Here is a 17111-nt window from a genome sequence, read left to right on the forward strand (position 1 = left end):
ATCTCACTGTGTTTTCCTTGCAGTAAGAATCTGTGGTGGGGATTTCATGAGGAAACTATGAGGTTTGTCATCTGCCCTCCAGAGGTTATAAACACATTGCTTTGTTCAATTAGTTCTACAGTTAAATAAATAAATAGTCACCTCATCCTTCCCCAAATAGCACATTTCACCCTAAGACAGCAAACAGCTGGAAACACTTACGTGTTTCATCTTCTTAATGGATTGAAAAGTATTTGTATTTCCAGTTCTCTTATACAGATCCTCTCTGGAAACACTGCTAAACTAAGGCTCAGCCTCTCATTTTAAAAAAAAATAAATAAGACTATTATTTTGCTCTGTCCAATTTGTTATCAGTTTTCAACAATAAAGTCTTATTTTTATGGACAAGCTGCAAGACTTCCATAATTTATGTGACTATTCTAAACACACAAAGAAAAGGGAAATAAATTTTCCAAAATAGCAACCTACATAACACAGAGACTCGTGGATATATTTGAATAGTATGTCTCTTAGCAACCACTGCCAACCATTTCAGACTGTATATAAGCAGGCTTGAGAACTGAACAGTTACACTGGTACATACAGCATTTTATTAAAACATACAGCTGAAAGCCAGAAACACGGCCATATTTAAAAAACCAAAGGCAAAAATCAAGCCAACAAGAAAAAGCCTGGGAAGAAGTGCATTAAAATGTATCATTTTTTCATACAGTCATTTTTACTGCCAAGAAACACCTCAATAAAGTTCATAAAATTAAAAAAAAAATTAATTTTGAGAGAAAGCTGATTTCAAAGACTGCTACACTTGTGTTGTCAGTGTCATGGAACACCAAACATGCTTAATGAACCTTCAGTCTCAAATCACTTTCCCATGTAAGTGATCTATGGTCACAGATTCTCAGGAGTTGCTCCAGACACACAACAAGAATAACAGAAAGTAGAAGGACAGCCCAGTTCCTACAGGCTAAACACAAACATTTACACACGTGGAAATATAACTCCTTGCTTATAATATATATGGCTCAATAGAACTTTTTATAGGAAAATGTGGATTTTAAATTGGCACACTGTACACAGCAATTTATAAATGTGCATCACCGAACCACGTGTCAAGAACGTGAATCCTCAGAATTCTTCTGACCTATTGTCACATCATACATTTTCTGGTACAGAGTTTTTAAAATCTCATATTCCTCTTTTTCAGTAGATACCGTTCTTTCATTTAGTAGACTTAATAAAGACTAGCAGGATTTAAAAATAAAAATAAAAAAATCATTGTTGTAGACCCATTCTCCCGTGCCAAACTGTGCCAGGATTGAATGTCTTGAAAGGGTGTGAGTGGGATGTTGCCAGTCATGACCAAGCTCAGCAGCACATAACAGGAGCATCTAAGAGTTATTTTCACCAGATTTTGAACATGTGCACATGTATTCATTCCAATGCAATCCTGCTATATTTAAAGAAATAAAAATCAGCCTGGAAAAACCTGTAGAGAGTGATTATCATGCATCTTCTTACATCTCCACTAGGTGCTGGATGATCAGATTGGTGCACCTCCTTGTTCAAATCAGTATTGAGGTGAACAAAAAGCAAACCACAAGAGGTTTGATCCAGATGAAGAATGCTCTTGTTTTTAGTAGATGGATACAATAAAACCATAAATACATCTACTGTTTTTGTGGGGTGAAAAAAGTCTTGTGGCACTAAGAAGGAAACTGAAGTCCCTTCTTTGAATCTTTGAGCATAAGACAGAAACTGCTCTCTTAAGTACATTTTCCAGGTATTCTTCATACAAACAACAAAATTGAACAGTAAAAGCACAACTTGTATTTCCTGAGCACTACAGGGAGAAAATAAAAGCTCCATGATAAGGGGTGAGAGAAAGGTCTTCAGAAATGCTGAGTGTCACTCCTAATTTGTTTCTTATTCAAGTGTCAGCCTGCAAGGAAACTCCCTTTTCTAACTAAGTAGGAATCCTTCTAAATTTCCTTGATTTCAAAAGCAAGTTATAGGCAGCATCAAACACGAAGTTCTATCTGACTTTGTGGTTATACAAAAAATTCACCATGGGAACAGAAAACCCAAGACAGGTCTATCCCCAAGAGCCAAAGACAACAGTTGTATCTGTGGAGCGTCCTGGCTTATACTAGAAAACAACCTCCTTCAACCACCTCTGTTCTGGTGTTTGTCAAGGCCTGGACAAAAACTTCTCAGTAGAGGGGACCAGCTACTGTAGTTCCAGTGAAGTAACAAAGCACATGAGAAATCAAGGAAGATTGAACATGTGTAAAATATCTGGGTAGCAGCTGAAAGTCATCTCTTCCCTTTAGCCACAGCAATGGCAAGTAAACTACAAAAATAAAGCTACCTCTTCTTTGCCCATGTTGTTTATTACTGATGCTGCTTCTCCTTCCACGCTTTTAACAGACCTCAAGCTTTATACAGCCTTTTGATTTACTTCCTCCCCAAACACTACAGTCTCTCACTGTTTCAGTACCATGCTGGAAATAACTTTGCTAATGAACTTCTGCCCCTTCCTGCAGAGAGAGATGGGAGAAATGTTCTCCGCTTCCAACAGAAACATTTTAACAATATTAAGACACATTAAAACTGGCATTTAAGTAGACTCTCTACATAGCAGGACTTTGAGACTTGATGGTAAACCTTTCATTTTTCAATAGTTACTGTTTCAGCTCCCTCTCATAAGCAGCAAGTCCAATATTTTGACTGAGGTATCGAAACTGGATCCAAACCATCTATTTAATGCACCTATAGCAGCAGAGACTGACATATAAACACATACACGTATTTCCACCACCTCCATAGATTGAAAGCTTCCATTGTATATGCTGGTATAGCCTTTTTCTTTTGCAAATAAACTTACACTTTCGAATTCTAAACAAGACCTTTTTAAAGGAATTTTCTTTCAAAAGCAACGTGAAGCCTCAAAGAAAACACATCAGCTTACCTGCAATACAAATTTCTGATCTATGTACTTTTTGGCAATGCTGGGCTGAAATTCTTGGCTTTCCAAAAATCGTATGAAAAACTCATATACAAGCTGCAAAAGAAAAAAAAAATGTGGTTAATTTATGACTTGATTAATCTTCATATTTTAGTATTTCCCTAAATTTTGTTAAAAAATTAAGCACTTATTTTTCCACAGAGCAAAGGTTTAAAAAATGAAAACTTTCCTCCTTTATCCAGCTGCTACCTCTTAGTTAGAATTAATTACACGAGCTTTTTAAGCTGCTTTTGCTTATTTAACTCCAGTCAAAGACATTTCATGACCAAGAACAGGCACTGCCATCTTGTAATGCCTGTTATCATCTTGTAAAGCTTCCTTAAGTAATTGGAAAGCACATTTAAACTGCCCTCTGAACTGCTGAAGTCACATCAAATACAGACATTACAATTCTGAAAGGGTTGGTGAAACAGTTGGAAATATTTAAATTAAATTAGAAACTGCTTAGAGTAGTGTTCTACTACAACTTGACACACAGAAGAAGAATACAAACCAGAATTTATTCAGAAGTTCCTAACTTACAGTCAAGATTAGCCTCGGGGCTGGAGAAAATCTGCTTATTTTCATGCAATTCCATCTCTACCCAAACTATTCAGTGGGACAGCAACAGACTTTTCATTTAGTGGAGAAAAGGAAGAGTATAAAAAACAGGCAACAAGGAAGTGAAGTGAAACAGAGACTGCTGTGGCCTCATAAGACAGCAACTCTGATCTGTCACTGATAATGAGCTACCAGCCAGCAAATCTCTTTGCTGAACCTTTTCATAAAGAGCAGCCATTGAAAACTTGCTCATTTCTGCCTTCAGTGAGTCTGAGTATCGACACTGAAAGGAGAAAGGAAGCTTAAAAATTACATTTTTAAACAGTTTTAAACTTTTCCATGACAACAATATGCTGCAAAACTGCTGCTGCTGCTACTTTATGTCAGCGTTCTCTGACTTCTCCAAGGAAGCAATAGGAAATCAAAAAGGGGGAGAGAGGTTCAGAAATAAGACATGGAAAAAGTGACAGCTTACATAACTAACATTGAATCATCAGGAAATCAATTCCATCGACTCCTCACAAACACTTTGGTGAATTTCTTCCTGACAATGGCAAGTCATCGGGTGGATAAGAAATTCCATCATTTCCACGTAAGTAATGACTTTTAAAACTACAGCACTAGTGTCACTTAACACAAGGTAACAGACACATATGCCTGTGCTGTTTCCAGGCAGGCAGAGCAGAGCTCTTCAGAGCTGCCTCGAAGCTTTTAAGACTCGTATTTTTTGTGAAATTTAAATATAAATGAGGGATGAACCTACATTTCCACAGACTCTAAATGAGAGAGCACAAAAGAGCAAAACAAAGAGCTCACAGGCAAGGATTGTGCACACAACTGTAAAATACAATCCTCGTTTCAGGCTGAGATCAATTGTGCTCCTTTGCTCACAGAAACTCCCAGGCTCCACAAACTGATGTTACTCAGTCAAACTTCTCCTCAGTTTACTAGTACTGCAAGTCATTGTCCTGACTAACACACAAAGGATCTGTATCTGTGTTTTCAATAAAGGAAATTACTGCCTTAATATCAATGATGCTTTCTCCAAACTTAGTTTATGTTTATGTTCCTGGTTCAAAATCATGGAATCATGGGATGGTTTGGGTTGGAAGGGACCTTAAAGATCATCTCACTTCAACCGCCTTCCACAGGTAGAGACACCTTCCACTAGACCAGGTTGTTCCAAACCCCATCCAACCTGGCCCTGAACATCTCCAAGGATGGGGAATCCACAGCTTGTCTGGGCAGCCTGATGCCAGTGCATTCTGAGTGAGGAATTTCCTCCTAAAATGTAATCTAAATCTCTCCTCTTTTAGTACAAAAACCATTTCCCCTTGCACTATCTGCCTATGTAAAAAGTCACTATCCCTCCTTTTTATAAGTGCCCTTTCAGGTACAGGAAGGCCACAATGAGGTTTCCGCAGAGCCTTCTCTTCACCAGACTGAACAATCTCAGCTCCTTCATCCTGTGTTTGTAGGAGAGGTGCTCCAGCCCTCTGATCATCTTTGTACCCTCCTCTGGACCTGCTCTAACAGGTCCACGACTTTCTTGTGTTGAGGGCCCCAGAACTGGACACACTGCTCCAGGTGGGGGTCTCAAAACACCTTGTTTTGGCAACTGAAACACAGAAGAAGGGATAACACTCAGCAGTGAGCGCCCTGCTACAAATACCTCAAAACGAACCTTGACTCAAGGAAAGGAAGAACGACTTAAGGATGTAGCTTATCATTCATTTTTCTGAGCAGCTGCCAAAATCTGTGCACTTTTGTATAAATATAATCTACCCTCAGTAAAGCAAAACTGCCAGCAGTATCATCCCCACGATGCTCTTGCTGAAGTTGTTGAAAAATCTTTGCAAATCAGAGCAGTTTGGAAAACAAAATAATTTTTAAATCAGTGAAGGAAAAAAAGGACCACATAAATAGAATTTTTAAAGAAAGTTTTAACATTCTGCAAATATCAGAAAGTTCTCTCCCATCTCTGCAGGTACTATATTACAGCCATGAAAAGGATTAATAAATGTTAGTGTCTCACAGACTAACAGGGTCTGATTCACAAGTTAAAAAAAAAAGCTGAGAAAATTATGAGATACGTTAAGCAATGACAAGCATTTCCTCTGAGGTAAATAATCAAAAACCTGTAAATGCGGCCACGATGCCTCCAAGGTGGGCTCATCTTCTTCTGGATCAAATTCATTGCTGTCACTAGGTGGGAGAGTTCTGAAGATATTGCAAGATACCTGAAAAGTGAAAGAAAGACGGATGAGATCTGTTCTTCAAACAGGCATTAGATTTGAGGGTTGTGTATGTCTGTGCCCACTCTAACAAAGGTCAGAACAGGGCTGAGGAATCTGTCCTTTTACAAACCTGCCACCACAATCTTGGCTTTTCTTCTTTCCACTGATATCCCAGTTTTAGCTGGTCTGTCACCACACCCTAGGGGCCCACCAACATGTGATTCCCAACTCTGCTGAGTACCAATGGGCTGTTTAGGAGTTGTGGGAAATACCATCAACATGTTTTCATACAACACTTGGTTACTTTTCTTTGCGGAGAGAAAATATGAATGATTAAGGTCTCATCTGTCAGCACTTGTTAAGAGCTGCCAGTGCTACTCACACATTAAATGCCTGGACATCTCATGCCAAGTACAGTACTTGGTACTAAATGAAAGCAAATAATAGTATTTGCTCAACACTTAGCCTACATTTTATTTCATGGTTGGTTCGCTTTGCTTAATCTTATTTAGATGTACTTTGGTGAGACTGCTTGGCTTTGTGAGGTTCATGCTATCAGCAAAGACTGAAGCAGAGTGCTTTCCTGGGTTAATTAGAGTGCTGAATGGAGCGTACAGCTTATTATGCAGCAAATCTGATAAACTGCAAACATGCTGTAGGGCCCTTCCTGCACTTGGAAGGTGATGATGTGCCTCCCTTGCACTCTGCTCCTGCGCATTTGACCCATCTCTAAGCTGGTTAATCAAACAGCTGGGAAAAGCAGCCTGTTATCTCCTAATCTATACATGACCCCTTCACAATAGTTCAGACAAACTAAGCTATTTAGAAAACAAAACCAGTATGCTCTTGAATGTCATTATTTATTTTCCCAGCCTTTTGCTCGTGCATATGCTTTAAAGTTAGTCTGTAAGGCATATTTTCAATATGTTGGCAATTTAGTAAGAAAAGGCACTTTAAAGCCAGAGTTTAAATACACTCCAAATACTGATAAAACCAGATTGAAATAGAGTGAAATATCAGAATTTGCAAGACAAACAGAGCAGATTTGGGTGTTGCATAAACAGAAAGATGAAACAGAAAAGTGCAGGACAGCACGTAAGGATGTTCACTGAACTCAAGGGAAAGACAAAAGAAGAGTAGGAAAAGCAAACCAGGGAGCACAGAAAATAAAAGACGCCACGCTGGTTTGTGCTGGGACTTTTCCCTTCTGCCACAAGAGGGTGTGTGCCACTGCACTTACAGCACCACAGTCTTTCATAGAAGCTCCCACTCTGTATGTAAATCTCGTGTTTTCAAGCCTCATGGCTTTCAGCGTGAAGAGATACAGCACTTGCTGCAGCCCGAGCTGATGGATGCTGAACCCCACTAGCCCTGTATCCACACCTGCCAAGTGACTGCCACCAATCACTAGGAGAAGCTCCTTTTCTCCCTTCTCCATCCTCTTCCCCGACTCATTCACTTCTCTCAAGAGCCCCTCCATGAAAAGACATTTCTAGTCTCATGAGAGGTCAGATAACTATTCCAGGAATACACATGTTACAGTTTGTCTTTCTTCAAGGATTCCTGAGCTCATCCTTCTGCTATCAGTGATAGAAAAGAGCAGGGAGAGCAGTCAGAATTAGCAAGACAGAACTGTTCCTCTGGTAGAGCACAGGGCAAAAGAGGGTAGACAGCTCAAAGGATTCCCAAGTAAAAAGGGGGAAATGTACCTTGGATCCAAGCATGTGGGATTCTACAATACTTACTACTCAAGCATATTTGGTTAATGCTTCACAGTCAAAAAAATCTCAGCTATCTCAGGATTTGGACCAAAGTAGGAAACTAAGAAAACCAAAGACAACTTTTTCTTTTCTGCTTTAAATTTCATTTGAAACAAGAAATTTTTCTGCAAATTTAACCATACATGTATTATTGAAACTTGTACCAACAGATCACAGAAAACCTAAGTATTGATCAGCTGTTTTGTTTAGAACTGGGACAAATACTGAATTATGGCACAAGCAAAACCTGCAAGGAAAAGTACATACTTTCAGAATGAAAAGCCAAACAAAGACAAATTCTTATAAGACTTAATTTAAGTCAAACTAAGCCTCAAGCAGTTAGTGCCAGGGCCTTACCAGCATGCCAAAAGTATGAAGGGTTCAGCAACAATTAGTTAAGCGCCAGCACTGACACCTGGATCTTGAGCTTGGAACAAAACCAGTATGATTTCCAGAGCACACCTACTAAAAACCTCCAGTCTCAAGGCAACTCAAAAGCAGGTTTTTTGCATAAGAAAATTAACATGCAGGAGTAAAGGCAATGACAGCTAGAATATGGTCTTAGTAGACACTTTGCTCTCTTTAATTTTCTTTTTTTGCATTAGAAGTAAGGATAAGCTACATGGAGCCAAAATGCAGATATTCTCCCAAGGAGAACAGAGAAAACAGGTTATCTTTAAGTGATTTCCCCAGGTTATCATAACTTTAAAAGATAATGTGTGCCATTACAGTTGCATTAATCACCACAACACAGCACGACAGCTCATTTACATGCAGTGTCAATTTATAGCACGCTTATCTAAATCAGTAGCCTCTGGGTGGTTAATGTTTATAACCCTCTAAGGGAAAACCAAAGGCAACAAGTTCTTCCATGCATGAACTGCCCAGCTGTACGTTGGAGACTCTGACAGCCACCACACCAAGACGGGAATACGCTACATCGAATCTGGAAAGAATTTTTCTCAGATAGGCATAAGGTACCTATTTAGTATTTATCCCTGGGCCCAAGCAGCATGCCAAAACTCCTTCAGCTGGATAGCTGAATCATTTCTCTTCTGACCTCTCTTGGATCATCAAGCCAAAGGACATCCCTGCCAGCCTGCATATACAGTCCCTGATGATTCTTCTCCCATAGCCAACACAAATGACTATGGATCAATACTGACTTCCATCTGCCACTGGATCAGGAACGTCTCCCAAGCCCAGATGATATTTTTGTAAGGCAAACCAGAACTCTTAATTTTCTAGAAAGTTGTATCATGACAGATCTTCCCCTCTGTCCTCAAAAACATCTGCACGCTGTCCTCCATGACTGTTCCTTTCAGAAGCACACAACAAACTGGATGTAGGACCTTAAAGGTCATCTCATTCCAATCCTCTGTCATGAGCAGGGACACCTTCCACTAGACCAGGTTGCTCCAAGCTCCATCCAGCCTGGCCTTGAACACCTCCAGGGATGGGGCATCCTCAGCTTCTGTAGGCAACCTGCGCCAGCGCCTCGCTGCCCTCTGAGTAAAGAATTTCTTCCTAACATCTGATCTAATTCCAACCAGAAGCAAGGCAAAAACTCATCCAGGCAATTACAATACAATGTCAATTCATTAAAAAGAAAAAAAGACAAGGAAGGTTCCCAATACCCCCATAAAGACTGAGCTGCAAGTTCTGAGCAGATCTGGTGACTGGTACCTGGCAATGCAGAACTACAAAATGATGGATATACAGCTAAAAGTATAAAGCTTTGAGAAAGCTCTGGTTTTAACACTGCATTTATATTTGAAATACCTTTAAGAAAGAACTAAGAGGCTCAAGTCTGAAGTCAAAATGCATGCTTTGAGAAGTCCTGTCTTTGTCCCTCACTGGAGTGCTATAAAAATGATAATGCTGTAACAGAAACACTTCACAAATTCAATTGCAGCTGAGCACTCCTACTCTGTGCTGTTTGAAACAAAGATTTGTATCAGTAATAGTTTTCCTGAATGAAGCCTGAAATGAAAACAAACACTGGGAAGTTTAATATATTCCCTGTACAAAACCAGGGTAAGTGAATACCCACGTAGCTCACAGGGAACACCTGTTCTTCAATTAAAAATATGTGGAATCATCCAAATAAACCCCATGTACATACAAAATTGAAACCCAAGTATCTCTGCACACAGTGTTTAAAGTGCTGTGCATAGTAACAACATACATTAACAATAAAATGTAATTAAGCTGTAACATGAAGCCATGCTAACCCAGAGACAACACTGACCCCTGCAAAAGACACTGAACTTGTCCTTCTGAAACATATCTGCATATGTGGGTTTTTTTAATATTGTTTATGGATTTACATGCTCTACAGCCTGAAGCAACTACTGCAGTCACTCAGTCATAATCTCTCTATAAAACTCGCTGAATTGTTCCCAGGAGTTTGACTAAAGTACATTTTACAAACTGTAGTATCTAATCTTATCTTAAAAGATTGTAAATGATTCCACCAGCTCTTCTCCTAAAGTTTTACTACTATTTAACTACAGCACTGCCTCTGATTTCAGGGTTGAATCTGCCTGATTTCCCGTTGATTCTCGTTAAACCACCAGATCACTCTTACATCTGTGTATATATATATATACATATTTACATATGCAGTATGTGTCTATCTATATATAGGTATTCTTACGTAGATGTGACTCTTCTCAACCTCTGTGCTGTTCAATGGAAAATCAGAGCTCCTGAACCCAGGCAGTTGCTGGTTTCTCTGTTTGTTTTTAATGCTGTGATTATTTTTGTTTCCTTCCTTTGACCTCCCACCTGTGCACAAGTGCACTGGGGTATGTACAAAAAGCCAGACCATCTCCCTCTTTTTTCCTGCATGTTGTTGTATTAATTTATTGACATTCACTTCTCTGAACAGTGCACTGTACCACAAATTCATATTAAGATGCTCATGATAGCAATCCACAATGCTCAGGTCCTTTTCTGCACCACTGCTTGCCTGAATACAGTCTTTCAGGGCTTACTATTATGTGCTTTCTTTTTGCCCAGCAGCACTACTTTTGACTTGGCTGCATTAAAATGAACTACACTGGATTGTGAATACAGTCAACAATCCAGATCACAGGCTGGGGGGAAAACAATCCTTCTCATCTTTTCTTGACCTTTAAGTCTTTTAAAATTCAATGAATAATGTGCAACAATTTAGCTCTAGATCAAGGCTCCTACACTTGCTAGTTTACCATCACCCACTTTGGTAGTTGGTAGCAGCTTCCATCCACACAGATGAGCAAGCAGCAAACCTGAGATCCTTGGGCAATGCTTCTCTCGGCAGGGAAAGGCAACAGGAGCAAGTGTGTAGAACAAAAGAGCCGGTGCTCAGGTGCAATGTCCACACCGTGTCTGTTTGGAAGGAGGAGTTTCTTTCTAATAATCTCTTGCACTGAAAAAAGCACTAGCTACACTCCAGCAGTAGAGGTTTTGTCTAAAATGAACCCAGATTGCAAACCCTCATAGAATCACAGAACAGTCTGGGTTGGAAGGGACCTTAAAGACCATCTTGTTCCAACCCCCCAGCCATGAGCAGGGACACCTTCCACTATCCCAGGTTGCTCAGAGCCCCATTCAACTTGGCTATGAACACTTCCAGGGATGGGGCAGCCACAGCTTCTCTGGGCAACCTGTGCCAGGGTCTCACCACCCCCACAGTCAAGAATTCCACCCTAATATCTAATCTAACTCTGTCCTCTTCCCGTTTAAAGCCATTACCCCGTGTTCTAATCTTGTTCTCTATCACATGAATCAAAGTGGATTATGACACTTATGATCTGAATTAGAAGGGTAAGCCCAGATCCATCCCCAGGCAGCACCTCCAGTACAGCTTCTTGCTGCTGGAAACTGGAGCAGACCCAGAGCCAACCATAGCAGGGTACTCTACCAGTAACCCCACTCATCTATCTCCATGTACCTAAGTTTTGAGATGATCCAATGGAAGAGTTATTTATTTAATGTGTGCCCAGCTAATTCTATATAATACAAACTAGCATATCATAGCAGTAGCTCAAGTATCTTGGACAAATTAAAGCACAGGACCAGTAGAAAGAGCCCCTCACAGTAGAAAGAGCCCCTAGAGTAGGTACCCCATGAAGTGAAAGCCTGCCAGTACAGGAACTTGAACTCTAGACAGTCTTACAAAACTCATACTGTCTCGGACTCTAAAGTAAAGAACAAAAACAAACAATTCAAAACCCAGCAAAACAATCCCCCAGAAGATTCGTGTTGGCTTGTCTAGAGACACAATGCTCAAAAGGTACGTAAGAGGATGACACGGTCAAAATAGGGTGTGGGGAGATAAAGGAATAATAATAATAACAGTAATAATAATAACAGAAGATAGCTGCAGTCTATATAAGTACTTTCTGCAGCAAGAAACTCTTTTTCCAGTTTATTTCTTTGCTCTAGACCTAGTCACTGTATTATTGTGCAGATAAAGTTTGATGGATGCAAGGCCTAAGTAACCAACTGCAGGAATAAGGGATACAGGTAAATGTAATTACACACTGTCAGGAAAAATTATTAGGGACAACTGCTTCAAGAGGAGCTGCCTCCAACTGATTCTTTGAGAGAAGCAGAGAACATCAGAGTCACTTCTTTTAATAAGCATTGTGGGGTTTGTACGAACTAGGTTTATAAAGAATGTGAATAACAAAAACATCTAACAAAGGTATTTGGAAATAATACATAAAAGAAATCAAAGTTAGATTCTTTTCTTCCTTCTACAGAATTGATAACCCTCACACTAAAGAAACAAGAACAGAACTGAAAATACTATGTGATTTTTACCTATTTTTTTTAACAATAGCATGCTTGCTCCATCACTGCTGTATGTACCTGACAACAGTGTTTAATCAAAATGCATTTGGGGGGTGTCAAAAGATACTGAATTTTCCTTTCAGCATTTCAGATGGCTTCAAAACAATCTGTTCCACTTCTACTGATTCCAGTTGCGTTTAAGATTAATTTCTAAAATTTTACAGAAGTCCTCAAGTGATATAAAATTTCTATTAGAAATGAGACATTATTTGTCAATTCTTGTGAGAGTCTATGATTTAATTTATTTCTCTTAGGAGTCAAAATGACATTCAGTATTATACTTTGAAATCCAACAGGAATATATGCACAGGAGTTTTGGTAAATCGAAAAGGTAAGACTGGATATAGGTAGCCCTGCAAAAAAATCTCTATCCAAGAACATTTTAATACAGAAAATCCTAAACAGGATGAACATTTAGCAACCAAGATGTCATACTTAGTCATAAGATACAGCTAAAGCTATAGAAAATAAAAAGATTCATAATGCCTATGAAGTCTACAGCCAGAACACTTCCTAAAAATAGGTTCCTTAACATGCTAAAAAAATCATGGCTTAACAAGATATTTTTTATGTTTAACAGGTCTGTCACAAACAAACTCCTGAACAGGCTCTGCCCTCACATCTGTTGAGACAAACCTGCAGTAAAAGGAATGCAATCCCTCTAGATTTATGCCAGTAGAAAGGAGAGATAAAAGAAAAAAAAAAAGAAAAGCAGAATCTGACCTTTAAAACTCACTTTTTTGTGTTTATTTAGGTATTGATTTAAACAAGTTTCTCTCCCTGTGTTGCTCAACACAGTTTCTACACCTCATGACATGTGATGTTTCACTTTGGTTGTAGAGAAATTACAGTCCTATTTTACTTGATTTGTCGTTACAGAAAAGATAAAGATGAAAAGGGAAGCCAAAAGCATCTCAGCACTTAGAAGAGAGGAGAACAATTCAGAACCATTCTAAAAGGTGTATCCCAAAAGAGTTTCATTCTCCATCTCCTATGGGTTGGCAATCACTCCTGGATGTTTTGTAAACATCCCCAGTAAATGTCAGGGCTTGGGTTTACAATTTTTGAAGAATCAAGTAGGAGAGCTGAAAGGTTGCTCACCAACAATTCATCCAGATTTCTCAGTTGAACAGCTTGTCAATTTTTCCCTTCCAATTTTTTAAATGAAATAAATCAGTTTCCTCAATCTATGTCTTAACACCCAGAAAACACAAAACAGTTCTACTACAGACACCCTTTAGGATACCACAGATAACAACAAACATTTATTTCATTCAACTACCATTGCTTAATCTACCAGCAAAATCAGTACCATTAGTTTAAGCCTCCACATTTTGCTTGGACAAGAACAAATTTTAGATTAAGTGTCCAATTATTGGCTCATAAAGTCCTAATACTGCCATTTCCTTCTTAGCAGAGTGTGGCTTAATTGGAAACGGCCTTTTTTCCTGAGACTTACCTAATTCTAAGCAATGTCATCTGCCCTTCTGAACAACACATTAAACTGCAGGGGAAGCGTGCTGAGCAATGCCCTCCTGAATAAATCTCTCCAGCTCACAGCCATTAACACAAATCCCAATCCCTCTTCCCATCAACTGATATGGATGACAGTGATGAGGCCACTGCAACTTGCTTTGGTGGCCATTAGGAAATCCAATTTTTTTTATTTTTTTTTTAATAACAATTAACATGCCAAAACCAGAGAGGTTTAAAGAAGCAGATTTGCACACAGGTTGGCAAAGAGCCAAGTGATTTCACATTTAGCTATATCCAACATCATATCATATGCTCAAGAGAACAAGATGAAAATATGTGATACTGCAAATACAGATAAAGGTTTTAATGGCATAAGTTTCAGATGGTTGGCATAAAAAAATACCCAGGAGTTATGCTGGCTACCACAAATGACTGTTTTTCAAACCCTTATGTCAAAACACCACCACATTTTAGAAGCAATTAAAAGTCTCAGATCTTCTGAAGAATTTTACTGGTAATCTTTTTCTAGCCCAGTATCTACAGAGCCAAATTCCTGTTGGGTCACAAACAGAGATCACTAACATACATGTACATTATAAAACCTTAAAACAAAAAAAGCCTCTTCCACAGTTATTAATTATCTAAAATGTTCAAAAAAGTAAGATGAGAAAACCCATTAGCCATTAATCCTTCTCCACAAATATCAGTAACTTTAAAAATATCCATTTCAGACCGGTGGCCCTTTTTTTTCCCCAGACTTTAAATGATACCAAAACTCACAAAAGAGCTTCTTTTTTTCCCCTTCACCTCCAAATCACAGTAGCTCAAAGGGTCAAGCAGGAAATATTAATTCCTAGACTCATAAACACTACACATAAAGGGAAGAGACCTTCCAAAGAGACAAAGAACACCTGGGCTCAGTTTTGATCAGTTTTAAGATCCTGGTCTTTCAATCAAAACACTCCCATGACAATTGTGGCAGGCAGTCAGTGGGGACACTAATTTGGTCAGGACATTGATACTGCTGTTTTCTTCACTACCATGACAGGTCTGAGACTGTCAACGTGACAGCTCTTTTGTGAACACAGTTGGAGACCCTGGTGAAAATCCCCAAGAGCAGACAAAGGCAGCAGTTGCACTCACAAAGTCAACTGGGCACAGTTAATTCTGTCTCAGATCAAATCTGCTTGAAACAAGAATTGCACTTACTACAAAGAACAGGTTACACCAAACACAAGGCTTCAGGACAAAGTGAATAATGTTGTCTCTTCATCAGGCAGTATGTGCTGAAAACTTACTCTGTATAATATTACAAGCCCTACCTTTCCCTGTAGAGCCCATGTAACTGTGATCAGAATGCTGGAGAAGTCTTGCTTTTATAGGCAAAGACAAGGAGAGGGAAAAAGCATTTTTACCAGATAGCCTATACCTGCAAAATACAAAAAACCTGCAAGCCACAAAGGTCCTGGTGATGTGGTTCAGTAGAAATGCTGCATTAGCATTCGTTGGGATGATCGACAAAAATCATTCATGCATCTCCTATGGATTCACTCACATAAATTCAATACCAGAGCACAGCATCCTGCTCACACAGAATACAACCAAAAAGTATTGGTACATAATAGTGCCAAAAAGTGGTGCAGCACATGCACCAAAACCACAGGCACAACCAGGGGACTCCAGCTGTCCAAGAGTTTACACCTTCATCAAAGCACAGGTGGCTGTTGCAAGCCAGAGCTTCTCACAAAATCTAAATGCTACAACTCCTCTCAGGAAATTCTTTAGGAAAAAACATGTCCCCTTCCCTAAATACTTAAGCATCTTTTTATTTGTAAAAATCCGGGTTTGGGCAGTCAGGGTCACTGGGTAGCCAGACACAGGACTTCAGAATATTCACAGTCCTGCCCTGCTTTGGTACCATGGCAATGAAGAGGAAACACAGCTTGGGTTCAGCACTGGAGCCCAAATGCAAGGCAGAAGAAAGCAGATTGAAGAATGAAAGGAAGAGAGTACAGTTTTCCATCAAAAATGAGCTAAGTTGAAACTGAATTCCTGAAGCTCCATTAGCAAACATCAACCAAATCCACTTGACACATTCAGGCCGTATCTTTATTTCCAGTGACTCCTCCATATCATAGACATAGACTATATTTAAGGAAATTATTTAAAACCATGCTTTTCAAACTCTTCAGGCAATGCATAATTTCCTTAAGATAAAACCTGTTGTGTGAATTAACACAAGTGACTACAGGGACAGTGTAGGACATACTACCAAAGGGGTTTTGCATTTCTTTCAAGGTTCAAGATCAGACTGTTTCACAGACTACAATTTATGATTCAAATTGAACTTTATGAGCAGTTACCAATCAAATTCTTGTTGTTTCTTGGGGCCCAAACTAAGACAACACTAACTTGCAGAGTTTTTATTCAACAGATTTTGCTGCAGTAAACAACTATAAACAAAGTCAACATGAGAATAAAACCTCAGTAACAGAAATGCTAAAAAGAATTACCAAATTCTCTGAAGAGGTAAGTGAAAAAGTCTCCCATTTTTCTGAAGTTATCTGTGCATCACTGTCCTGTCTGTGCAAAGGGTGTGATACACTTTGTTTATCACAAGGGATACACAGGAGATTAAAACATTCACAAACCATTTAGATGCAGCACCAGCTGAAGAACTGAGCAAAGAACTAGTCATTCTGTATTCTGACAGTATTTGAATGGTGCATGAGACCACATGCTGAACAAATAACATAACAGACTGAAAAGCACTTCATTCAGAAGATTGGTCCAGTGCAGGAGCAGGAAAGGGCGGGTGAGGGAGAAGGGGAAGAATCTGATCACATAATTATAGGCTTTCTGACAATGCACACACACAGAGAAGCCCTATTAAGATTTTTCCATATACCCTTAAGTTCTGGTTTTTTCCCTTTCATGATTAACTGCTTGGTGGTTCTGCCACAATTTACAGCTATTTTTAAGTATTACAGACGAGCAACACAGCATGTATCTGTGTGTCAGAAAAGAAGTGAGGAGCATATATAATGCAGTGTAAAATCTATTCGTGTTTTTCTTTTTACAGCACATAGCCAGTGGATTCCATGATCACACAGCATCATTAGGAAACCAACATCACCAAATCTATATTTAACTAATTGCCTTCTCATTTAGGTAATGGGTTTTAAGGGTTCTGTATGGTAGTACAGAACAAACACTTTAAAGCAGTGA

At 39.1% G+C, this 17111-nt stretch overlaps 1 protein-coding gene across 6 annotated transcripts in view; it reads right to left on the reverse strand.

Moving 5' to 3' along the window:
- PPP2R5E (protein phosphatase 2 regulatory subunit B'epsilon) overlaps positions 1-17111 on the reverse strand; it is a 77050-nt gene that overhangs the window by 11766 nt on the left and 48173 nt on the right. For all 6 annotated transcript variants that reach the window (XM_051769893.1, XM_051769891.1, XM_051769894.1 and 3 more), the window contains 2 exons: positions 5704-5805; positions 2969-3061 (listed from right to left, as the gene is read on the reverse strand). In XM_051769893.1, coding sequence (XP_051625853.1) covers positions 2969-3061; positions 5704-5805 — 195 coding nt within the window. The remainder of the gene's footprint in view (positions 1-2968; positions 3062-5703; positions 5806-17111) is intronic.

This window comes from Manacus candei, unplaced genomic scaffold (genome assembly GCF_025592945.1).
Source record: "Manacus candei isolate 608988 ecotype Guabito, Panama unplaced genomic scaffold, ASM2559294v1 h1tg000113l, whole genome shotgun sequence".
Taxonomy (NCBI): Eukaryota; Metazoa; Chordata; class Aves; order Passeriformes; family Pipridae; genus Manacus; species Manacus candei.